Source organism: Bufo bufo, chromosome 1 (assembly GCF_905171765.1).
Source record: "Bufo bufo chromosome 1, aBufBuf1.1, whole genome shotgun sequence".
Lineage (NCBI taxonomy): Eukaryota > Metazoa > Chordata > Amphibia > Anura > Bufonidae > Bufo > Bufo bufo.
This window is the reverse complement of record NC_053389.1, coordinates 281100807-281126421: the sequence shown is the minus strand read 5'-3', so window position 1 is coordinate 281126421 and position 25615 is coordinate 281100807. Positions and strand designations below refer to the sequence as shown.

The 25615-nt window shown below is 42.8% G+C and overlaps 1 protein-coding gene across 2 annotated transcripts in view; it reads right to left on the bottom strand.

Annotated features, from left to right (window-relative positions):
* Positions 1–724: 724 nt before the first annotated feature.
* GEMIN5 (gem nuclear organelle associated protein 5) overlaps positions 725–25615 on the bottom strand; it is an 82429-nt gene continuing 57538 nt past the window's right edge. For both annotated transcript variants that reach the window (XM_040440054.1, XM_040440046.1), the window contains exons 16-29: positions 23461–23632; positions 22042–22257; positions 19952–20071; positions 12828–12953; positions 11958–12053; positions 10162–10299; positions 7362–7509; positions 7134–7253; positions 6761–6971; positions 6309–6569; positions 5559–5721; positions 4698–5103; positions 4526–4616; positions 725–2591 (exon numbers count right to left, since the gene is read on the bottom strand). In XM_040440054.1, the coding sequence (XP_040295988.1) occupies positions 2403–2591; positions 4526–4616; positions 4698–5103; positions 5559–5721; positions 6309–6569; positions 6761–6971; positions 7134–7253; positions 7362–7509; positions 10162–10299; positions 11958–12053; positions 12828–12953; positions 19952–20071; positions 22042–22257; positions 23461–23632 (2457 nt within the window). In that variant the 3' untranslated portion in view covers positions 725–2402. The remainder of the gene's footprint in view (positions 2592–4525; positions 4617–4697; positions 5104–5558; positions 5722–6308; positions 6570–6760; positions 6972–7133; positions 7254–7361; positions 7510–10161; positions 10300–11957; positions 12054–12827; positions 12954–19951; positions 20072–22041; positions 22258–23460; positions 23633–25615) is intronic.

Here is a 25615-nt window from a genome sequence, read left to right as displayed (position 1 = left end):
TTCCAAGCTGTAAATGATGTCTGTATCGTTTTCAGATTATCAAAACTAAAACAGCTGCAGTGCTTCGAAATGTTAGGGATATAAACTGCAATTGGCCTACTTCCACACTCGCGTTTGGTGCGGATCCGTTCAGATAATACAACCGTCTGCATCCGTTCAGAACGGATCCGTTTGTATTATCTGCAACATAGCCAACACGGATCCGTCTGGAACACCACTGAAAGCCAAAACGCCAGTGTGAAAGTAGCCTTAGTAAGATAGCGGCGTCATCTTGGTCTTAAAGGGATTGTCCAGGATTCCTCCCAGAAACAGCACCACTCCTGTCCATGGGTTGTGGCTGGTATTCCAGCTAAGTTCAATTTACTGGAATTGGGCAGAGCTGCTGTATCTGAAAAAAGGCAACTCCCCATTTAAACCTTAACCAGGTTCATACGCATCATAAACAGATACTCTGTAGAAACAATTCTTAGCCAGCTGATAATCATACACTTGAAAATTACAGTATATACAAGACAGAATCTTCTCCACATTTTGTTGAAAATACTGTACATTACAGCAGAAGCGTCATATTTTTTTTTGCTTAAAGAAGCACTCCCACAAAAATGTTTACTCACTGACCTGTTAGAAAGGTACATGATGTAAACTGTAGTGAAGGTAATCTTACCAGTGACTGTATTTGTGAGTTATCCCCTCTGATCCTCATCTGTGTCATGTGACCAACGGTCTGATCTCCAACTGACCCAGGACAGGAAGTCAGTCTATTCATTCCTAAGAGACTGACATTGAGGCTTCCATAGGAATACATAGAGAAACTGATGTCTTGTCCACATATAAGATGCTGTGTGATTTATACAAGTCAGTGTTGGACACATGACATAGCTAAGGATCAGAATGAAGGTTATAACTCACAAACAGTATCTGGTAAGAAAATTACCTTTTCTGCAGTTTACATTATGTGCCTTTCTAACAGGTCACAGACTAAAACTTTTTGTGGGAATCCTTCTTTAAATTCACTATTTGTATCATGCTGGGTTAAAAGAATAGGTGATAATATTTTTGTGGGATAACCAGCTTTTTTTTTTTTTATTATAGAACAGCCCCAGCAGGGTGTTGTACCTAGTGGAAAATCATGCCCTGTTCTAGCTCTATTCCACTACTGGTCCCTGGGCTGTAAACTTCAGGAAGGCTTCACATGTGTCACTGCAGCCCATGGTTACGTGTCCCCAAGCAGCATGTGACCCAGCAGTGACGTGCTGATTGGGAACACATCACTGCTGAGGCAAGTTGCTGGTTGAAGCGGTGCATATGCTCCAGTCCAGATCCCAGAAGTTTATAGGCTTGGGACCAGAAGATTACAGAACAGAGCGACGGAGAGCAGACGAGTAGGATTTTTTTTTCACTAGGTACAGCACACTACTGGGGTTATTTAAAAGAAAAAAAGGCATAATAGGACTCTTAAGTGAGTAGCATCTCCCATCCTCTGCTTCACAGAAGTGTATAAATCCAGCCTAACAAGAATAGCCTGGAAAGTGGAAGAAAAGGCAGAAACTGTTTTTAAACTTAATTCTTAGGTATATGTAATCATTGAAGTGCAAAGGGCTTCGCTGCAATACCACACTCTGTAGAGAAGTGAGGTGCTTTTTTTCTGTCATACAACCACATTAAAGAAAGGTCCCATCTATGGGACTATTTTTTGTTCCAATGCAACTAAAGTGAAAATGGAGCACGTTTTCAAGTATTCTTCATTTAAAATGGAACCTAATTCTGTGTCTACGGCTCCTTTGCCGAAGACCTGTGTGTCTTCATGTTAGACTACAAGCAACCCCGGATCCTGCAGCCACCCTCCTATGTGTCCTATACTTCTTACTTACGTATATATTAGCAAGAGGACAAATGTATGGTAAAGTGACTGCAGTCTGTTAACATGGAGCTGTAGCCAAAAATGTAGGTCTGTAACCAAGAATATTAGCAAATGTATTTTATTCTTAACTGCCAAAGTAAAATTAGTTGCAAAGATGGATATTCCCTATAAACTACAGGTCCATCACAAAAAAAAAACAACACTTCCACGATGAGGAGTTGAGTGCACTCACTGCTGCATATCATTAAAGATACGTGCACACAGCAGAATATGGAAAACAAAAAGAAAATGGGTCCTTGGCATTGAACTGCATCATAATTGTGGCATAGAGTGTCCAAAGCTACAGTTCAGCATCTTCCATGCATCCTAAGGCCTTGGTCAGACCACTGCTGGGAACATAATCCATATCCCAGAGGTTATAAATATACTCAGGCTGGATGGATGACTATACTAGAGAGCTTCAGAGAGAAGCAAAGGCAGCTGATGGATGCTGGCACTAGTGCGGTGGTTATTGCAGACCTGGAAGCAGTCAGAAGCCAACTTAGTCTGTGGACTGCTGTTCTTGTAATGATGACACAAACTTGCTGGCTACTTTCTGGTAGTCGGGTGACCCAGAGCCATGTCTCTGCAGGAGACTTATCGCCTGTCCATGTACATCCAAGGCCAGCTTAGTAGAGGGGAGGTGAAGTAGGACCAGGCAGCTCTCCAGAACATTAGGGAATGGCAGCACCTAGAGAAAATATAAGGAAGACATGTATGAAACATATGTACCAGATGAGCTACAGAGACACAGATCTGGCCTTCTGTCATATAGACTTCAATGGAGGAGTAATCCTGCAGTAAAAATAGTCAAAGTGCAGTTTGTCCCCAAGGCGACTCCATTTAATTTTGCAGTCTGGTCTTACATGGGAACAGGCACCGGTTACGGGAATTTCTTCTATTCATTCTTGAAGGTGTTGCCTCTTTCTCTGAACAATTCTGCCTCGGCCATCATCTCAACTGCACATCACTCCAGTGATCACCTCTTTGGGTGCTGCAGAAGGTGGCAGTGGTCACACATCGCACCCTCTGGGAAGTAGTATTTCATGGTGGCCAGTAAAATATTTAGGTGACCATATAATCCATGGCCTGGTTGAATTCCCTCATCTTTCTTTTTGGCCCTTTGCTCTGGCTAATTTGAGAAGGGCCCTTACTGGGCATAATACTTCAAATATACATAGAATATATTTAAATGGGATGGCCAATTTTTAAGAATGATGGCAGATATGTCGTAATATATTTCTTGTTTGACATACATCTGTGTGTCTCAGAATATCTTATCCCGGCTACGCTCTCGAACACCCTCCTGGTCCCAAACTGTGGGCTGCATAAACAGCAGTACTTGTTCCCTGCTGAGTCCATAGGGCGCAAGATGGCTGTGACGATGTGAATCACCCATGCCCCTGGGTGGATCCTCTTCCTGCACATGCAAATGTATGTCACATAAGAAATACCTTAATGAAAATCTGCTAAAAATCTTACAAATTGGGCATCCCCTCTAAAGAGGAACTGCCAGCAATTCTACTGTTTTAGCTAACACTTGTTTTCCTCAATAATATAACCATCCTAGGACATCTTTTCTTAGTACTTAGGACTTCCAGGATTGTAAGAAAAAGAGGTTGTCTGTTGTACCAGACAGAGCAGCGGTTCTGCCCATGTAGTTATGGCCCAAAGTGCAGTACTAAGGTAGCATGGTGCAACTCCCTGCTGTGCTTGGTGAAAGACTAAAGAGGCAGCTGCACTTGCTAACTAAAGGTGGATTTAGATGAACTAACAATCGTCCAGATTATCAGGAGCAACTGTTCCAGCGAACGCTCGTTCCCAATAATCTGCCCATCTAAATGTGCTGCCGATAACCTGCGATCCTGTCGTTCGTGCAGGCACGCCGATCATCGTTTCTGGGGAGCAGATCGTGCTGTCTAAACAGCGATTTGTTGCCCAGCAACAATGATTCTGTATGAGGACGAGGGATCGCAATAGGGATCCCTCGTCCTCATACTGCGAAAAAGATCACACTGCATGTAAATGCCTGCCTTAACCGCCAGGACCCTACCAATTACACCATGATGGACTGCCCGAAGAAAAAAACCATTAAAGGGAATGTGTCACCAATTTTTTTTTTTACTGCCAGTTAAAACCAGATTGAAACACATCCTTTCTTTCTAATCTGTTTTTATTTTCTGATTCCAGATTTTTTTTAATTCAATTTCCTGAACATGATTACGGGGGTTTCCATCTTGCCTTACAGTGGCCACCATGGGCTATAGACACAATGGACAGGAGGGGACCTCACTGATAGGAGGGAGTAGATAAGCTGTGATATTACCTATTGTGAGAGGCGGATCTATGTAATCTATATATAGGTGAAAAATGTCATTGTAATTCTGTCTGTAATGATAAGCAGATAACTCCAGTAAAGAAGCACCTATTATTAGGCTTAGTGGACAGTGCGAAAACTGACGGATTTTAGTATTTTTTTAAAATATAGGAAATATGGAAAATTAAAAATAACTTTTTTTTAAATATATTTAACATAAAAACATGATTTACACAATAGGTCATTTTCTGATGACACATTCCCTTTAAACCTGATTTACTAAATTGAATTGCCGCGGCAGCTCTTACCTTTAAGTATTCAGGAAATTCAGCCAATTTATGGTTCGCTGTAGAAAGCTTCTTCATCAGCTCCGTCAGGGAGACTGGATTTGGGTTCGAACTGTGTAAAACAGCAGAGTGACAATTAATGTAGGAGCAAACGGAAGGAATAATGATAATGGGCTTCACATAGTCTACTCACATCTGGCTCTTGCTGTCAGAACCCTTCTCTGGTGATGAAGCTGGGTTTGAGTCAGCGTCTTGATCTAGTTCTAGAGAACTATCCTGGATCTGCCTGTTCCTCTGATGCTGCTGGATCATCTCCCGAAGAGCTTGCTGAACATCGGCAATCTCCCGCTGTGCATTCTGGAAGCCGGCATGCAGGTCTGACAAAAGCACTCCAAAATCACAAGGGATTTCTGGAGTATCCTTCTCCCCTGGGACAGTGAGAACTGCATCTTCTCCAGAAGAGATCTCCATCTTCACTTCTGACTGATTCCACCACGTGTCATACAACTGGATATAGGCGAGGAACGCCTGCACGCTGTCACATGCCGCCAAACTTTGTTTATTGTCTGGGTTGAGGTTCCTTCTTAGCTCAGCGCAACCTGAGGACAACAATATTACACGTAATAGAACATATTGTAGCATGAAATAATGGACTGCTATGAAGCAGTGATGTTCCCTGGTAAATTCCCTACACCAGTCTTCTGGAGGAAAACACTGTGCTTGCGACTTTTTAAATTCCACTGTGACAAAATATTGTTGCAAATGGCATTTATATGCTGCCCTCACCACTTTTTGAAAGTGGTGAGGTGAGAAAGGGGCAGGACCAGCGGGCCCGGGATAGAAATTACAGCAACTCAGAGCTGCCATAGATTTCAGTCTAGGGCAATGCATTGTGGGAACAGCTAAACTGTTACATCACATGTCTGAGAGTCTGAAGGGCAACGGGAATTCTGAAAGCAGCCATGAACAGTGAAAAAAGAAAATGAAAATACCGTAACTCCAGACGCAGTGTGACTCTGGAACGGATTAAAATTCTATAGCTCCTGGAACCTACCTTTTGGCAGCAGCAGATGGGAAATTTCTTGCATTAATGTAAACTGTCCTGCCTGGTGACAACGGTAGAGGGCACGGAGTAACGCTGCCGCCATCTCATCCCAGCTGTTTGACAGGTAGTTCAGAGCAGACAGCGCCACCTCGTGAGCGATGTGGAGAAGCAGCTGTGTGGACAAGTAAATGGGACAGTCATGGGCAATGAAAGAGTTAATAAATGACAGAGCTGCTAGATGTCGCTTCTAAACGCTGATCTCGTGAGTGCAAAGTTAGGATATATTCACATGTGGCAGATCTGTTGCAGAAATGTGCGACTTCAGATCGGTTTCACCCATCTGAAGGGGTTTGTTTCTGTGGCATGTGCATGGATTTCTGCAAACTCCATTCAGCTGAATGGTAGAGACGCAAAAATGTATGCAACAAATATGTGGCATGTGAATATACCACAATTATGTAACACAGGTTCCCCTATATAGATCCCTTTTCATATGCCCTATTAATGCATATAGATGCCATAAAGACTGTCTTCCTCTTAGGACCCACTCTATTAGCCAGGGTGGAGAGCAGCTCTTGCCCTATACATGTATTACATAGAAGGCCAAAGATGGCAGCTGCAAAGGATAGGTATGGCCTGTCAGAGCTTCCCCTGACTAGCTGATTGCCATGGGTTTGGCAATTGTAAAATGGGTTTTCCTGATGAGACAGGAATTAACCAATGTGAATAACATACAACAGTCAAGAAGAGCTCCATTACCTGCTTAGGGCTGGTGTTGCCTGTGGTTGGCGGGGTGTCAGATGCACACAGCTGCTGAAAAACCTCCGTATACTGGTCTGCTGAGCACAGCCCATATTCCATCTGCCACAGGCCTGTGAGTTTACTAATGAAAGGCTCCTCACTGGCGTGGCCAACTCGTTCGTGAAAACATGGGCTGGACTGTGTCTTCCAATCCACTGGTGTCTTGTCCTCAAGGTGGTTAAACAGTAGTTCACTGGTACAAAAGACCAGCCTGTGGCCCTGTAAAATGACCCAATTATACAAGCATAAGTCTTTCTGAACCCAATAACAAGTGGTGTGGACCATAGCAGCCAAACAGTATTTAAAAGAAGCTTCCTACATAAAGCTAGATAGATACTTTTTATACATGACCCCCATCAATGTTTGTGTTCCCTTTATTACAGTGGTAGGCCATGCTTTGAGTGATTTACCAGCAGGGTTGGGTGCTGCTTCAGAGACGTCTGGGCCTCAACCCAGTTGTTTGCAGTGATGTGTTCTTGCGCACAGCGTAGAGCAAAGGAAGCTGCTAAAGTCTTCTCTCCTGAGATTAAAGCAAGTTCGGCTGCAGTGTTGAGAGACGGTAGATCCCCCTTCTTGGCCAGGACTTTAGCTGCATCATATGGGGATGATGCCCCTAAGTAACTGAGTAAATGAAGAGAAGTGCAGAGCAGAATTACTGTTAAAGCTCCCATACACAGAGTATTGGCATGTCATATGGAATCCGCAAACATTTGCTCATCCTAACATTACCCAGCTCCAGACAGCCCTACACCTACTTCCTCGAGCCATCTGGCTGTGCCTTACCACTTTGCGGCCATAGAATAATGACCATCCTGCTCCAGTACAGTGGCCCAGCTGGTGTACAGATCTCGGAGTACAGGGTCATCTGGTTGCAGACGAGCTTTGGCGACAGCAATGGCTTCTCTAGAAGACAAACCAAACTTATAATGATACAGGACATATGTCAACTCTGAGAAGCCAACAGAAGAGAGGACTCTTCATTATGAATATAAGCTCTGCAGACCCACTTACCTGTATAAGTGGTTTCCTTTTAAGAGCTGCACCGCCTCATAGACTTTATTAATGGAGAGGAGGTGAGTGGCAGCCTTTACATACTGTTCCTGGAAGCAAAGCTGTTTCACATATGCTTCAACCGTCCAAACCCAGACTTTATATCCAGCTAAAAAAAATAAAAATGAAGCAGAGTGATTTTTATAACTAGGACCTAACACCTTGAGGGTCCATGTTCCAACCAGTCACACAAAAAAAACATGACTGGTGATGCAATGCAATGCTTTCTTATATATACGGGCAGCACGGTGGCTCAGTGGTTAGCACTGGTGCCTTGCAGCGCTGGGGTCCTAGGTTCGAATCTGACCAAGGCCAACATCTGTATGGAGTTTGTATGTTCTCCCAGTGTTTGCGTGGGTTTCCTCTGGGTACTCCGGTTTCCTCCCACACTCCAAAGACATACTGATAGGGACCTTAGATATATATATATATAGATATATAGATATATATATATATATATAGAGAGAGATCAGAAAAAAGAACGGCACTCCTATAGATGATAAAAAAATGTCTCCTTTATTCACCCATGCGGTGCAACGTTTCGGCTCAGTACTAGAGCCTTTTTCAAGGCTTGAAAAAGGCTCTAGTACTGAGCTGAAACGTTGCACCGCACAGGTGAATAAAGGAGACATTTTTTATCATTTATAGGAGTGCCGTTCTTTTTTCTGATCTATTATTGGGGTAAGAAGTCTCTTTCCTTATGAACGTGCACCCTAACTTTTTTCATTTTGCTGGTGCCGCCATTTTTCTTCAGTATATACAGTACAGACCAAAAGTTTGGACACACCTTCTCATTCAAAGAGTTTTCTTTATTTTCATGACTATGAAAATTGTAGATTCACACTGAAGGCATCAAAACTATGAATTAACACATGTGGAATTATATACATAACATACAAGTGTGAAACAACTGAAAATATGTCATATTCTAGGTTCTTCAAAGTAGCCACCTTTTGCTTTGATTACTGCTTTGCACACTCTTGGCATTCTCTTGATGAGCTTCAAGAGGTAGTCCCCTGAAATGGTTTTCACTTCACAGGTGTGCCCTGTAAAGTTTAATAAGTGGGATTTCTTGCCTTATAAATGGGGTTGGGACCATCAGTTGCGTTAAGGAGAAGTCAGGTGGATACACAGCTGATAGTCCTACTGAATAGACTGTAAGAATTTGTATTATGGCAAGAAAAAAGCAGCTAAGTAAAGAAAAACGAGTGGCCATCATTAATTTCAGCCGAAAAATTGGGAAAACTTTGAAAGTAAGGGCTATTTGACCATGAAGGAGAGTGATGGGGTGCTGCGCCAGATGATCTGGCCTCCACAGTCACCGGACCTGAACCCAATCGAGATGGTTTGTGGTGAGCTGGACCACAGAGTGAAGGCAAAAGGGCCAACAAGTGCTAAGCATCTCTGGGAACTCCTTCAAAACTGTTGGAAGACCATTTCAGGGGACTACCTCTTGAAGCTCATCAAGAGAATGCAAAGAGTGTGCAAAGCAGTAATCAAAGCAAAAGGTGGCTACTTTGAAGAACCTAGAATATGACATATTTTCAGTTGTTTCACACTTGTTTGTTATGTATATAATTCCACATGTGTTAATTCATAGTTTTGATGCCTTCATAGTCATGAAAATAAAGAAAACTCTTTGAATGAGAAGGTGTGTCCAAACTTTTGGTCTGTACTGTATATATACACACACGTTCAAAAGATGAGGCAGCACTCCAAACGTAAAGTGAAAAAATGATGGATCCTTTATTACCCCTCTGCAACGTTTCAACCGCTCAATGCAGTCTTTATCAAGCATAAACATTGGTGTCTCACAAGGGTATATATACCCAGAATACATAGCAGCAAATCAAGTGATAATCAATTAATAAATAGTATAATCATAAGAACAAGTGCAAAAATACATACAATATCTTCATATAGTGAACAATGTATCAATAATATAATTTACATGATGTGTTCCAATGTGCAAATCAATAATATTCATGATTAGTACAAACATATACCATAAACTGTGTAAATTGTACTCATTAAAACAGTGTTACATCACCTGTGTATAAGTGTTAGCAATAGCTATAATTGATAAAGATAAAAACTCACTCAGCATGGACAGAGTGCGGCGCCAAAATCCGCGTCCTCCAAGTCAGACTGCGCATGTCCAGAAACCTAGCAACCGCAACTCAAACAGACAGAGCCAGGAGACGCCACCCGGGTCACGTGATTGATCACCTGACCATCCACATGACTCACGCAGCCATCGCGAGACCAGTCCGAGAGCAGCGCCTGGACTCGCCACGCCAGCGGGGAGGGGCAAGCGCACAAAGGCCAACACCGCCAGTAATACTAGCGTCGTTGCCCCAGCAACAGCCGGCCGCACACCGCAGGCAAAGCGAATCCCAGCCAGAAGAAAGGAGACAACGCAGTCAAGACAACAGGGAGAGGAGGAAATAGAAGGCACAACAGAGAGAAAAAAAGGTCAAAAGACCAATAGAATAGATAAAATTGAATGACATAATTAAATGGATAATAACACCCATATATATATATGCAGTTCTGCCATCTCACTACATAATGAATATACGACATAATGTACACAGCCTCTATATAGCATGTCACTATTACGTAAACACAACATGCCAGATACTTCTTTCCTCCAGACGTTAGTGGTTAGTGCCAAGCCTGCCACTTGGGGTGCCCATGTATACAAGCTTGTACTTAATGGTCATATTAATGAAGTAAAGAAGGCTTTGCTCATACCTACCCATTGGTGCCAGAGCAAGCAGCTGGTCTGTAAGCTCTCCCCTCTCAGCAGCCAGCTCTAATGCCCCCTGCAGGTCACCTTTCCACAGCATGACCTGGTGTTGGAGTTCTGAGTGTCCACTCTCCAGGTGAGCTTTTCCTGATGTAAAAGATCGGTAGATAGACTATATCAGGCATTTTCAATGTTAATATTAGGGTTCAGGATTCATGAATGATAAATGTAATTACATACAATATGATGTCTGGATTAGGGATGAGCGAATTTCATATTTTGAAATTCGTTTTTGGTTCATGTTGTGGTATTTACTGAATTGAGTTATGGATTACGTTACCACGGACCATAACGCAATTCCATGATGGAATGCCTTTAGAGGCAATTTCGTTATTCATTCCGTCATAATAGAAGTCTATGGCTTGCATAACTGATCCGTCCGGTTTACGTTATGCAGGAGAGGACTCCAGCATAAAGAAAACCGGACGGACCCGTTATGCAGGCCATAGACTTCTGTTATGATGGAATAATGAACAGAATGCCTCTAAAGGCATTCCATTATGGAATTGCGTTATGGTCTGTGGTAACGGAATTCAGTAAATACCACAACATGAACCGAAAACGAATTTCAAAATATGAAATTCGCTCATCCCTATCCTGAATCTATCCTATGATATTTCATTATAAAGCTGTTATTACGGAAAAGGCCCTTTAGTTAGTCCCAGCGACATTCTGAGGTGACCACCTGTGTGTCCTATGACCAAGTGGCTGCAGCAGTGGTCATGTTATCAAAGCACTTGAGCCCCCGAGTGCTTAAATGATGTCAACTGCAAAACACTTTTGTATATATTAAATAAAAGGGGTTACCCATGAATTTTTATACCAAAGACCTGGAATGCAGTTAATATTTGTATCATTTTAAATGTTATTTTAATTATTACTCAACATGAAAAACTGGTTACTTTTGCTATTTACTTGTAATAAAAATGCTCTAGTTGTGAGAAATTCTCTTTACTTCATGATAATGGCACCCCCTGGTGTTTAATCTGTATAGTAATGTGCACGGCCACTAAGGTGGTTGCACACGATCAATTTCATCTTTCAACTGCCACCAGCCAAATCTACTGCTAGAAGGTGTGAGAGTTAGGGCTCATTCAGACGGCCGTATGCTGTCCGCAAAAATGCGGATACGTTTTTTTGCAGATTAGATGCTGTCCTATTCACTTCTATTGCCATTTTCTTCCATTGCACGGCTCAGTAAAACAAATGAAACATGTCCTATACTTGTCAGTGAAAATCAGGACATGGCCCCATTGAAGTCTATGGGTCAGCAAAAAAAACGGGATGCAATCCGTTTTTTTTTGCGGACATGCTGATCTGTCCGCAAAAAAACGGATCTGCATTTTTGCGGACAGCATACGGCCATCTGAATGAGCCCTTACAAGGAGAGAGCTATAGCAGAAAGGACGTGCCCCCTGAGCTGCCAGCTTGAATTAAAGCTAGCAGAACAACTGGAGCAATGAATGTGGAGATCTCTATCCATGTGAGGTAGAGGGCAAGTTCTAGCTTTGTTACAAAGAGACTGTCATGTACTATATGATGTCAGATTTTAATTTTTTGTACATCAATCATGGGATAACCTCTATAACTGAGATGTTTTTTAAACAGCATGTAAATGGCAAACACTATTCATTTTTCTGATGCATACCAAAAATATATGATATTTAATGCTGGGAAAACACCTTTAAATACCAATTTCAAAGTTCATTCAAGTGTTAACTGTCAGAAAACTATTTATTGCTAACCCTCTTCCTCCATGAGTCGGTGTAAAGTTGCTCGGTCACTGTAGAGGCCAAGATGTGATGAAAGCTCACTCACAGAAGCCGTCCCCTCTGCTGATTCTGTAAAGACAAGACGACATTCAGCATGCCTGTACAGGTATGGTATAACCAGCAGCAGTGCTCCACAGACTAACACGTTTTCAAAGTATACCTGCTTCTATGGACTCCGTTTACAGTAACTGCTTACATCAAGGTATAATCTATAGAAGTTCAGCAACTAGGCAAAAACTTATTTCATACTAATTCTACAACATGTGATACAGACCAGTCTCCTCCAGAGCTGCATTCGCAATTTATTTTGTTGCTACTGGAACATGGTGACAGTCATGTTCACAGACACAAACCTTTCGGTTTATACAAATTCCCGTAATGCAGTGGGACAGTTTTTACTAAATCCCTGTACAGTGCGGAGTGAAAAGACACCATTTCCAAAATCCCCAGAGCAAGCTCTATACAGACACTGAGCCAGGAAGGAATGCTGGGAGATTAAAGCTCTGAAGCCTGCAGAACTGTGAATCCAGTGCTGCACTAGAATATAGGCTGAAGATAAGTTACACATACTTAGAAACTCGCTTCTGTACATACATTATATACACACACACACACTATAACATAGGGATTAAATGTAGGGCGACATTCGCTTTTGTAATAAACGGTCATCATTATGATTTTCCATTTATCTAGCCAAAAATTCCACTAAAACATGTAAAGGTTTAAAAAATAAACCTGCCAGATTATTATAGCTGAGGTAAGTGGCCAAAGAAATCTAATGAGAAAAAGCAAACATTTGATAGCTGAATGATGGTTATAGGACAGCGATGGTTATATGATTACCTCCTTCGGTGCACAGGACGGCTGCCAGCTTCACACAGTCCCGATGTTGCTCTTCTTTAGAGCGGTGATCTTTGCTGGTGCTGATCGGAAGCAGAGAGCGCGATTTCTTCTTTCGGCTGTGCAGGTCTAGAAGAGAAATAACGTGTATTCAATGACAATCTAATGACGGCCATGTATGAAAAAAGATATTTCTGTATACAGGCACAGTCATTGGGGCTATGGGAGGTGGCATATGTCAAGCTGAGCATTCACCGACTACATACATTTTTATTAAGATATTTCAGGCACCGGGAGGCTTGAGGTGCTAAACCATAAGAAACACGCCCAAAAACCCCATTTTGGAAACCGCACCCCTCAAGGAATTCATCTAGGGGTGTAGTGCCTATTTGTTCTAATAATATTTAGTTTAAGCTAAAATCTTTTATTTTCAGAAAGGTAGATGGGAGAAAAAGCACCACACAGAATAAAGCACAATTTCTCCCGAGTATACAATATCCCATATATAGAAGGGAAGGTGTGCCATTTGGTCTTTAGAGTATGGATTTTCCTGGAATAATTTTCTAACAGCCATATTGTTTTTACTTTTTTGCTGACAGAGTTGTGTGAGAGCTTCAATTTCTTATTGGTTCAAAATTGGGGTACATATTAGTTTTTTATAGCTTTTTATTTCAGTTTTGGAAGGCAAAAATAGCAGTTCCATTAGCATTTCTTATTTTTACTTTTCAAGGACTTCCCCAGGTGGTATAAAAGACATGTTAAAGGGGTTGTGCAATGGTATAATAGTGATGACCCATCCTCAGGATAGGTCATCAATATCAGATCGGCAGGGATCCAACTCCAGGCACCCCTGCCAATCAGCTGTTTGAAGGGGGTTGCAGCACTAGTGCAAGTGCTGTATCCTCTTAAATATTTACCTGCATGCCGTCTGCCTTGTAGCTGTGGTGCAGTGTAATTTCAACTTGTACTTGAACAAAACAGGTTTTACTTAAAATTTTAATTTTTCAAAAACTATGGGACTTGAACATCAAGTCTCCTGGTATAATGCACTGCTATACTTCTTAGTATTACACTGGCAGATAGCCTATTTGACTATGGTCTAATTGGCTTCCACAGAGGACCCCCCTCCAGCTTTCATAGCAAGCACTGGATTGGGGGGTGGAGGGGGGTGCCAGGAAATGAAGTGCAGAGTTATCTCCCCCTCCTTTGTCAACCACTTAGATGCTATGATCGATATTGAATGTGGCATAAGCTGTTAAAATGCCTGTGACACCTAGCCATAAAGGGCAGTGCTCAAGATGGTGATCAAAATGGTCGCCATTTGCGACTAGACCCGCCGCTGCAGCTCTGCAGTTCAATACTGCGGTGGGGCACAGGAGATGATAGTTCTCTGCCTCGCTGTGGATCACCCTCATAGGCTTCAGACTTAGAAGACCTGAAGCCTATGAGGTAGTAAATACGTGCGCAGGCGTGCGTGATGCCTGCATTGTGAATACCGACAAACGTGGGATACAGGTGAGTACTAGTTGTTTTTTTTTTCACTGCCAACTTGGGGGCCTTTAATAACAGGAAGGATAGTACTGCAGGGGGCATTTGGAACATAATACTGAAGGGGCACTATGGGGCATTACTCAATGGGAGCACTATGAGGGACACTACTGGAGGGGCACTGTGGGGGACGTTTCTACCGGAGGGGCGCTGTGGGGGACGTTACTACCGGAGGGGCGCTGTGGGGGACGTTACTACCGGAGGGGCGCTGTGGGGGGACGTTACTACCGGAGGGGCGCTGTGGGGGACGTTACTACCGGAGGGGCGCTGTGGGGGACGTTACTACCGGAGGGGCGCTGTGGGGGACGTTACTACCGGAGGGGCGCTGTGGGGGACGTTACTACCGGAGGGGCGCTGTGGGGGACGTTACTACCGGAGGGGCGCTGTGGGGGACGTTACTACCGGAGGGGCACTGGAACTTTTAACACTGAGGCCCTATAGGGGGAATTACCAGGGCATTTTTTAATGAGGGCACTATATGGGACATTACTGGATGCACTGGGGGGCATTTTAATCCTGGGGCACTATAACGGGATTTTTTTTGTACATGGGCATTACTACTAGGGGCACTATAGGGGACATTTAGGGGGCACTATAGTGGCATTTTTACCTGGGGTAAAATAGGAGATATTAATGCTGGAGGCACTGTAGGGGCATTTCTATTACAAGGACATAATAGGGGACAATATTTTTGGGGACACGATACAGGCATTACTACTGGGAGCACAATATAGGGTTTTATTATTATTACTGGGGGCATTTTAGCGGACATTACTACTACTGTGGGAGGGCACTCTAGGGGGCATTATAATTGCTGGAGGCACCATAGGGACACTATGTGTACTGGGGTCACTATTTTTTTCAGCAGGGGCATTGGGGAGCACAGTGGGCACAAGGCTGGGAGGGACAGCAGGATGACATTGTTGGGAAACCAGGGTGGGGAGATTGTGCTGAAAATGTGGGGAGGCTTAAAGAAAAATTAAGAAATCTAACATGCTTTAACAAACTCTTCAGAGCCTAGATGTGACTGAAAGTATCTGTCATGGTGGTCTGGGTCAAACAAAGGAGAAGAGTAAAAAGAACATCTACATGACAGGAGATGTCAATGGATGGAAGAGGTAAGTGTTGCTGTAGTCTCCTACAGTGCCTACAGTGTTTTGTTACATTGCAGCCTTAAGTTCAATGTTTTGTTAATCTGAATGTTATGTGATGGATCAGAACACAATAATCTAAGTTGGTAAAGTGAAATTAGAAAAATATATAAATGAAACTATTGTTTAGAAATAGAAAACAGAAAATTGGCATGTGCATATGTATTCACTCCCTTTATTAGGAAGCCCATAAAAAGCTCTGGTGCAACCAATTACCTTCAGAAGTCACAAAATTTGTGATATGATATCTACTTGTGTGCAATTTAAGTGTCACATGATCTGTCATTACATTTACACACCTTTTTTGAAAGGCCCCAGAGGCTGCAACACCTAAGCAAGAGGCATCACTAACCAAACACTGCCATGAAGACAAAGGAACTCTCCAAACAAGTAAGGGACAATGTTGTTGAGAAGTACAAGTTAGGGTTAGGTTATAAAAAAATATCCAAATCTTTGATGATCCCCAGAAGCACCATCAAATCTATCATAACCAAATGGAAAGAACATGGCACAACAGCAAACCTGCCAAGAGACGGCCGCCCACCAAAACCCACGCATTGGGCAAGGAGGGCATTAATCAGAGAGGCAGCACAGAGACCTAAGGTAACCCTGAAGGAGCTGCAGAGTTCCACAGCAGAGACTGGAGTATCTGTACATAGGACGACAATAAGCCGTAAGCTCCATAGAGTTGGGCTTTATGGCAGAGTGGCCAGAAGAAAGCCATTACTTTCAGCTAAAAACAAAAAGGCACGTTGTGAGTTTGTGAAAAGGCACGTGGGAGACTCCCAAAATGTATGGAGAAAGGTGCTCTGGTCTGATGAGACTAAAATTGAACTTTTCGGCCATCAAAGAAAACGCTGTGTCTGGCGCAAACCCAACACATCTTATCAACCTAAGAACACCATCCCTACAGTGAAACATTGTGGTGGCAGCATCATGCTGTGGGGATGGGACTGGGAAACTGGTCAGAGTTGAGGGAAAGATAGATGGCGCTAAATACAGGGATATTCTTGAGCAAAACCTGTCCCACTCTGTGCGTGATTTGAGGCTAGGACGGAGGTTCACCTTCCAGCAGGACAATGACCCCAAACACACGGCTAAAGCAACACTTGAGTGGTTTAACGGCAAACATGTAAATGTGTTGGAATGGCCTAGTCACAGCCCAGATCTCAATCCCATAGAAAATCTGTGGTCAGACTTAAAGATTGCTGTTCACAAGCGCAAACCATCCAACTTGAAGGAGCTGGAGCAGTTTTGCAAGGAGGAATGGGCAAAAATCCCAGCACTGTATATGTTTCCTTGTTCTGGCAGGAAGTATGCTGTATGTAGAGCTGGCTCACTACTGTCTCATCTTCTCCTCAAAGTCTTTTTTAATTATAGTTATATGTATTTAAATTTGGCGACTAAAAATGTAATTTGGCAACTTAATTTTTCAGTTTAGTAGCCAATGGCTCCTAGGTATTTTTTTTTAGTCTGGAGCACTGAAGGGGTTGTCTCACTTCAGAAAGTGGCAATTATCATGTAGAGAAAGTTAATACAAGGCATTCACTGATGTATTGTTATTATCCATATTGCCTCCTTTGGTGGCTAAACTAATTTTTTCATCACATTATACACTTCTTGTTTCCATGGTTACGACCATCCTTCAATCCAGCATCAGTGGCCGTGCTTGCACACTATAGAAAAAAGCATCAGCCTCTCTGGTGGCCAGAACCATGGGAACCCACGTAGGCTGGTGCTTTTTTCCTATTGAAGGGTGGTCGTAAGTTACAGCTGACACTCTGCAACTGCTCCGGCCATCCTGAAACTGGGAGGGAAGCTGAGGGATGAGCGGCCCGGTCGGCCATCCTGAAATTTACCGGGGGGGGGCACATCGGGAGCTGCGGGGGGGAGATATATACAGTTGCAAGAAAAAGTATGTGAACCCTTTGGAATGATATGGATTTCTGCACAAATTGGTCATAAAATGTGATCTGATCTTCATCTAAGGCTACTTTCACACCTGCGTTTAGGTCGGATCCGTCTGGTATGTGCCCAGACGGATCCGCACCTATAATGCAAACGCTTAGATCCGTTCAGAACGGATCCGTTTGCATTACCATGATAATGCAAACGGATCAGTTTTGACTTTACATTGAAAGTCAATGGGAGACGGATCCGTTTGAAAATTGAGCCATACTGTGTCAACTTCAAAAGGATCCGTCCCCATTGACTTACATTGTAAGTCTGGACGGATCCGTTTGCCTCCGCACGGCCAGGCGGACACCTGAACGCTGCAAGCTGCGTTCAGGTGTCCGCCTGCTGAGCGGAGGACAAACGGAGCCAGACTGATACATTCTGAGCGGATCCGCATCCATTCAGAATGCATTAGGGCTGGACGGATCCGTTCGGGGCCGCTTGTGAGCCCCTTCAAACGGAACTCACAAGCGGAGCCCCGAACGCTAGTGTGAAAGTAGCCTAAGTCACAACAATAGACAATCACAGTCTGCTTAAACTAATAACACACAAAGAATTAAATGTTACCATGTTTTTATTGAACACACCATGTAAACATTCACAGTGCAGGTGGAAAAAGTATGTGAACCCCTAGACTAATGACATCTCCAAGAGCTAATTGGAGTGAGGTGTCAGCCAACTGGAGTCCAATCAATCAGATAAGATTGGAGGTGTTGGTTACAGCTGCCCTAAAAAAAAAAAAAAACACATACCAGTTCTGGGTTTGCTTTTCACAAGAAGCATTGCCTGATGTGAATGATGCCTCGCACAAAAGAGCTCTCAGAAGACCTACGATTAAGAATTGTTGACTTGAATAAAGCTGGAAAGGGTTATAAAAGTATCTCCAAAAGCCTTGCTGTTCATCAATCCCGGTAAGACAAATTGTCTATAAATGGAGAAAGTTCAGCACTGCTGCTACTCTCCCTAGGAGTGGCCGTCCTGTAAAGATGACTGCAAGAGCACAGCACAGACTGCTCAGTGAGGTGAAGAAGAATCCTAGAGTGTCAGCTAAAGACTTACAAAAGTCTCTGGCATATGCTAACATCCCTGTTAGCAAATCTACGATACGTAAAACACTAAACAAGAATGGATTTCATGGGAGGATACCACAGAGGAAGCCACTGCTGTCCAAAAAAAGCATTGCTGCACGTTTACAGTTTGCACAAGAGCACCTGGATGTTCCACAGCAGTACTGGCAAAATATTCTGTGGACAGATGAAACCAAAGTTGAGTTGTTTGGAAGAAACGCACAACACTATGTGTAGAGAAAAAGAGGCACAGCACACCAACATCAAAACCTCATCCCAACTGTGAAGTATGGTGGTGGGGGTATCATGGTTTGGGGCTGCTTTGCTGCGTCAGGGCCTGGACGGATTGCTATCATCGAAGGAAAAATGAATTCCCAAGTTTATCAAGACATTTTGCAGGAGAACTTAAGGCCATCTATCCACCAGCTGAAGCTCAACAGAAGATGGGTGTTGGAACAGGACAACGACCCAAAGCATAGAAGTAAATCAACAACAGAATGGCTTAAACAGAAGAAAATACGCCTTCTGGAGTGGCCCAGTCAGAGTCCTGACCTCAACCCGATTGAGATGCTGCGGCATGACCTCAAGAAAGCGATTCACACCAGACATCCCAAGAATATTGCTGAACTGAAACAGTTCTGTAAAGAGGAATGGTCAAGAATTACTCCTGACCGTTGTGAACGTCTGATCTGCAACTATAGGAAACGTTTGGTTGAAGTTATTGCTGCCAAAGGAGGTTCAACCAGTTATTAAATCCAAGGGTTCACATACTTTTTCCACCTGCACTGTGAATGTTTACATGGTGTGTTCAATAAAAACATGGTAACATTTAATTCTTTGTGTGTTATTAGTTTAAGCAGACTGTGATTGTCTATTGTTGTGACTTAGATGAAGATCAGATCACATTTTATGACCAATTTGTGCAGAAATCCATATCATTCCAAAGGGTTCACATACTTTTTCTTGCAACTGTATATATATATATATATATATATATATATATATTATACTGAGGAGCAGTGCTCCATGACGAGTATATACGTCATATAGCACTAAAGGGTTAAAACATTTAGGGAATTGCTATTCAAACTATTACTAAGGCCTCATGCACATGACCGTATCTTGTATCCGTGTCTGATCCGCATTTTTTGCGGATTGCGCATGGACCCATTCATTTCTATGTCTGCAAAAAAAAAAATAGACAACACATGGATGTCATCCGTGAGATGTCTATTATGCAAATCACAGAACATGTCCTATTCTTGTCCATATTGCGAATGAGAATAGTGACTTCTAAAGTAAAAAAAATATAAAAAAAAAAATAATACAAACGTGCATGAGACATAACTCAGTATTAAAGTGTAGCCAAAAGTTCATGTACGTTATTCAATAAGACAATACAAACCTCCCTTTTCCTTTGGTTGATCCTTCCTGGGTGCAGCTCTCTTAAATATTGGGCTTGGACTGCGCATCTCAATACTTGGCAGAGGTGAAGCATCGGACACAGGCTGAGATTCCACTGCAGCTAGAATCACACAGACAGAGAAGGTGTCCATTGTTTTATATTTTACCAAGTTACAGAAAGGATAACAGACACACAAAGCTGCTGCCATAATATCCCCACCAGTGGAAGCAGGGAAGAGGCTGCATGACTGATGTTATGACCCCCACCCAAGGTTTACACTGCTGTACAGGCAAATTAAAGGGGTTATCCAATATCATAAACTGCCCCCCACGAGCCTCCCTAGCATCGCGGATGATTCTAGGGAGGCTCGTCCCCGCCTACCATTGGCTGCTCCCCCTGACACCGGATGTTTTTTTATCGGCGCACTGAGAGAAGCAGCAGCGGCGGTGCGGGAACCTGGAGCGGCGCGGGAAGCCAGGTAAGTATATTCCCTGTGAGGGGCCTGGCACATGGGGGGGTGAGGGGGGCAGTTTACGTTATTGGATAACCCCTTCAAGAACAATGCAATAGGGAAATCATTCAATTTCCGTGAAGCAACGTTTTTAGGATCAGAAAATCTGGAAAAGGCGTAAACGGACAATAGACTTCGCTAAATGTCAGCTATATGGGGGTTCTAAAGTGTCCCTCGTTATGCCTTTATATATATATATATATAGTATATTTGTGGCCTCCAATGTGTCAAAACATGTTGGGAGTTGTTAGCTCTGCAATAGTTGGAGAGCCACAAGTTGAAGCCCATTGCAGTACACCAATATGCTACTTAGTTTACTGTACTGTCAATTATATCCATATAAAAAATATATATATGATGACCTAGTAGGGCCACATGGAATTACATAATATGTACATTATATATATATATATATATATATATATATATATATATATATATATATATATATATATAGTGTATAGCCAGGTTATAAACCACAAACAACCATCTTGTTAGCAAAAAAATTAAATCACTTTATTAAATACACGTACCGTATATAAAAAACATATACAATGGAGTCCCCACCATTTCAGTGGGACAGGAGAAAGTAAAAGAGGGGCAGCTGGGATGAGACTAAGTATAATAGGTATACAAGGAAAGCACAGCAAGGATGTCTTCCAACTAATCACACATATATTGCATAGTAAAATACTTGAAAAAGGGAAGAGAAAAATAAATGGGTCTCCACTACAAACTGCAAAAAAAAATAAGAAAACTCATCAATCATTGTAAAATCACACATAAAAGTGTAATATAGTATGTCAAATCTATAGAAGTAAGATCGCAAAACAGTAATATAGAGGAGAGCCAAAAAACCTGAAGAGGATTACCAATTCACAAACAGAGTATAATCACATCTCCCATACCAGTGTCCCTCACCTACCCAACGCGTTTCACCCGAATGGCTTCGTCAGGGGAAGTTTATTTTATATCTATATAAAAGTATCAAAACCAGAGCTATAATAACACCATAAACACAAGTCTCCCGATAATGAGACAATATAGAGGGAGAACCCAATGTGACCCCTGCCTGGAGTAACAAGTGCAGGTCAGGAGAACCTCTGGTGCGGTTGTAAATAATTTAGATGTATGCATCATTTATGGAGTAAGAATCCTGGTAGAGGTCTTGGCCGTACTTTGACAGCTTACATACGGAACAAACTTTTTTACTTCAATCACTAAATTATTTATATGGCAGCAGAGCCGTAAGAAATGTAAAATCGTATACTTAAGACTTGACCTCCGTTACACAGATGGATTATAATTCTCAGGATGTCTATGCGTATAGAGTTGTCTAGATTCAGATGAAGATTAAACACTGTATAATAACAAGTCCTCCAAGTTTCTAACGCAGTTTATGGTTCAAATTTTCATAATTTTTCAAATTTCTGTTTGCCAACGGTGAATGCCAAATTCACATTTTTTCCTGAGGGTTTGCTACAATGTATTAGTATTAACAATGCATAGAATATGAATGGGCCAGTCACCATTAGTTACACCACTCTGGGCCAAACATAGGATGGAAGTCATACAATACCTTCCTGCAGGGTTTTCTCAGGAATTCTCTCAGGAGAGGCCCCATCCTCTTCTTGATCAGATGCCCCATTCTGTGTTGCGGTGATAAGACTTTCTTGGTCCCTGCTTATCACTTCTCCTCCGACCTCTTGAGTAATAATGTCAGTCTTCTTCTTTTTCTTTGCCTTGTTTTTGACTTGCTGAAAGCGTTTCTTTTCCAGGTCCATGGATTTCTTTCCTAGAAAGGGACGATAGCGTAAGGAACTTACAAAATTTTTGGACTGCTGCTTGTAAATAATCTCTCCTCCAGAAGGAAGAAAACTCTCTTTAGAGGCACCTGCAGGTAGCTACCCCAACCAATAAAGAGCTTTAAAACATGACTAGAGATATCAGCAAAACCAAAGACAACCTTCCTGTGGACAATACTGTTTGAGAGTTCTTGCTCCTCGTCAGTTGGCCTGCGTGAAATGCCTTTGACAAACTAGCAACTCACCTGACGAACAGCATTAAAGGGAACCTGTCATCAACTTCATGCTGACCTCACTGAGGGCAGTATAAAATAGTGACAGAAATGCTGATTTCAGCCGTGTGTCACTGAGGAGCTAAAAGTAAGTGGTTGCTGAGAACCAGAATCATAACTATTGCAGCTCAGGCCTTGAAAAGAGTCAAATCTACCTGAGAAGAGTCCTGGTTATACATAATCTCCGGCACTCTCACCCATCTGCTGATGATTGACAGTTCTCTCCTAGAGAGAAAGGGAGAAAACTAGGTAGAAGACTGTCAGTCATCAGCAGGTGGGCAGGAGAGCAGGAATTCATGAATAACCAGGACTCTTCTCAGGTGGCCGGGACTCTTTTCCAGGCCCAGTCTGCAATGTTTGTGATGTTGGTTCTCAGCAACCACTTACTTTTAACTTTTAAATGACCGACCTCTGAAATCAACTCACCAGTCTCTACTTTATTCTGCCGTTAGTATGGGTAGAATAAAGTTGATGACAGGTTCCCTTTAACTCCAAAGCAGTACTGTCCACAGATGGTTGTCTGGTCTGGCTCGTAACCCTAGTCATGTTTCAAGGGGCTTTAAAGGGTCTGACATTGACTTACATGGTAACTAACTGCAAGTGGCAATAAAGAGAAATGTTTTGCCTTGTAGAGAAGAGCTCTTTGTTTTCCCATCAAGCATTTCCTGTAAAGGTCCTTTGCATGGGTATGGGTGATGAGCGACTGAGCAGCAACAGCTCACCCCCATACAGAGGAGATGATTGCTGCATGTAAATACAGCTCTCATCTCAATTATTGGGAACATCCAGTTGTTTCTGAAAATTGTCTGTGAATCAACCTGAGTGAAGGGCTCCTAAGACTCCCTATACTTCTGCTTGAAAAGTGACTCTGAAAATCATCAACAAAATTTTTTTAATAAAAAATCAAATACGAGAACTGACCTTTGGGAGGTTGACTGTGCTCCTGCTTTGATACAGACCAATTGTGTAAAGAGAAGTCATCTGCTCCCGTCCACACCTGATCAGCCTCCACTGGCGACCACTGCACACACAGCAATCGTCCCTTGTGCCCCCGATAGTTACTGATTGGCTCTTCTTGAAGTACATCCCAAACCTGGTATGGAAAAATAAACTGATTAATTGCAATCAAGACACCTGCAGCAATAGGGCCTGTTATTTAACCCTAGGGAAGTCTGTCAAAAGCAAAGAATGGACATCTTCCCCTATACTTCAGAGATCTACTAGAGATTACTCTCTCAGACCAGGCCTGGCAGCTGCGACGTCCATTTCCTACACTGTATATACTGTCACTGTATATTATGTCATTGTATAATACTGTTGAGGGGGCCCTGACAATAAAATCTTTTAGTCTTTCTCCTGGGTGGGCACCTTCAGAGTTGGGGCCCCAAAGCAGCCGCTTCCCCTGCTTCACCTATAGTTATGCCCTTGTCTGAAGATAATGAATTCTGTGAGAGAATGTTGTGTGCATTCTTGGTGACATCTGCAGAGGTCACTTTGCAGAGAGGGGGAGGGGAGGGGAGATGGAATGTGACCATCACCTACAATCTGTGGTGTTGCCTTTAATTGTAATCCTGCCTGTGATGATAATGAGATGACTGCTAGGAAGTGATCTCTACAGAACAGGAAGTGATGCAGATGGAAAATTAGAAAACATAGTTTACAAAAATACATAAAAAATGTGTGATTTAAACAATAGGTAATTGACGCATTGTTTAAGTTCCGTTTTTTTATGTTAAAATAGCATTAAAGAATTTTTGGTGATGTTATTTTTAATTTAGTAAAAATCCGGCAGTTTTCACACTGGCCACTGGGCCTAATAATAGGCGCCACTTCTTGGTCTGTATCAATCACTTTACTGCAGTTATCTGCTTATCATTACAAGCAAGATTAATATGATAACAACAGGTCACAGAGCATGCCAAGAAAGCTCTCCCATGGAAGCCATTGTGTCTATGGCCCATGTGTGGGTGCTGTAAAGCAGATCTGTAAATGCTATTAACAACAGCTTAGGGTAAGATGGCAGCCCACATAATCAAGTTCAGGAAAAAGGTGTATACAATAAGTTTACAAAATGTGGTCTACTAACTGAGGAATTCCAGTAACTACTGATGTCCAGCACTGACATCCCTCAGACCAATCAGAATATGTGAAAGAAAAACCCTTAGATAAATAGGGAAACTGAGATCCTAGAGGTATATATCCAGCTTCAGTGCACAGTGCCAATAAGCAAACACAATGGATGCTTGTTCAGGCATCAGTCTGTTTAGCTAGATGGGTTAATAATACATCGAGGAAGAGTTCATGTTTATGGGAGGGAGTTGATGATTTGCCCCAGGGATAGAGCAATAAGTATAGTTGGGAGGTGTGTTGTGCTCATAATGACAGGGTCTCTGCTCTGGTCACAGTTCTCCATCTGCCCCTATGAATAGTGTATTACTATGAGTTACTGTGGAACTGTAGCTGAAGTACTGTTTTAGTCGTAACCTTAATGGAATCTGTTACCGGGGAATTCAGTGTTAAAAGGATTATCCAACCCCTATAATGCTCCCCAAAATGCCCGGGCACCTCATACTGGTCATACTTTCCCTGCTCCCCGGCACCCGCGTCGCTTCTGATGCACGTACGACCGCCGCTACATCTCCCCATCGCGCAGATCAAAACATCCAGCGACGGGGGTTGGGGAGGGGTCATGGTTCAGCCAATAGCAACGCAGGTGACTCTAGGAAGGCTCGTCCTTGTCGCGGCCAGCTATTGGCTGCCCACCCAGTTGCCTGATGTTTTGATCCGCGCGCGGGGAGATGCAGCGGCAGCCGTCAGAAGCAACTCGGGTGCCAGGAAAAGGGTTAAGTATGACCAGTATGAGGTGCCCAGGCATTTTGGGGGGCATTATATGGGTTGGATAACCCCTTTCAACCAGGCACAATGCCTTATAGGGCGAATGCAACAGTGTGCCATCTACATGTTCCCCATAATATAGTCCATGCACAGCATTATCTGGTTACGACTAAGAACACACCTGTTTCGAAACGCGTCAACTATGTTGGGGTGGAGGATTGTGTCTATGTGAGTTATCTGC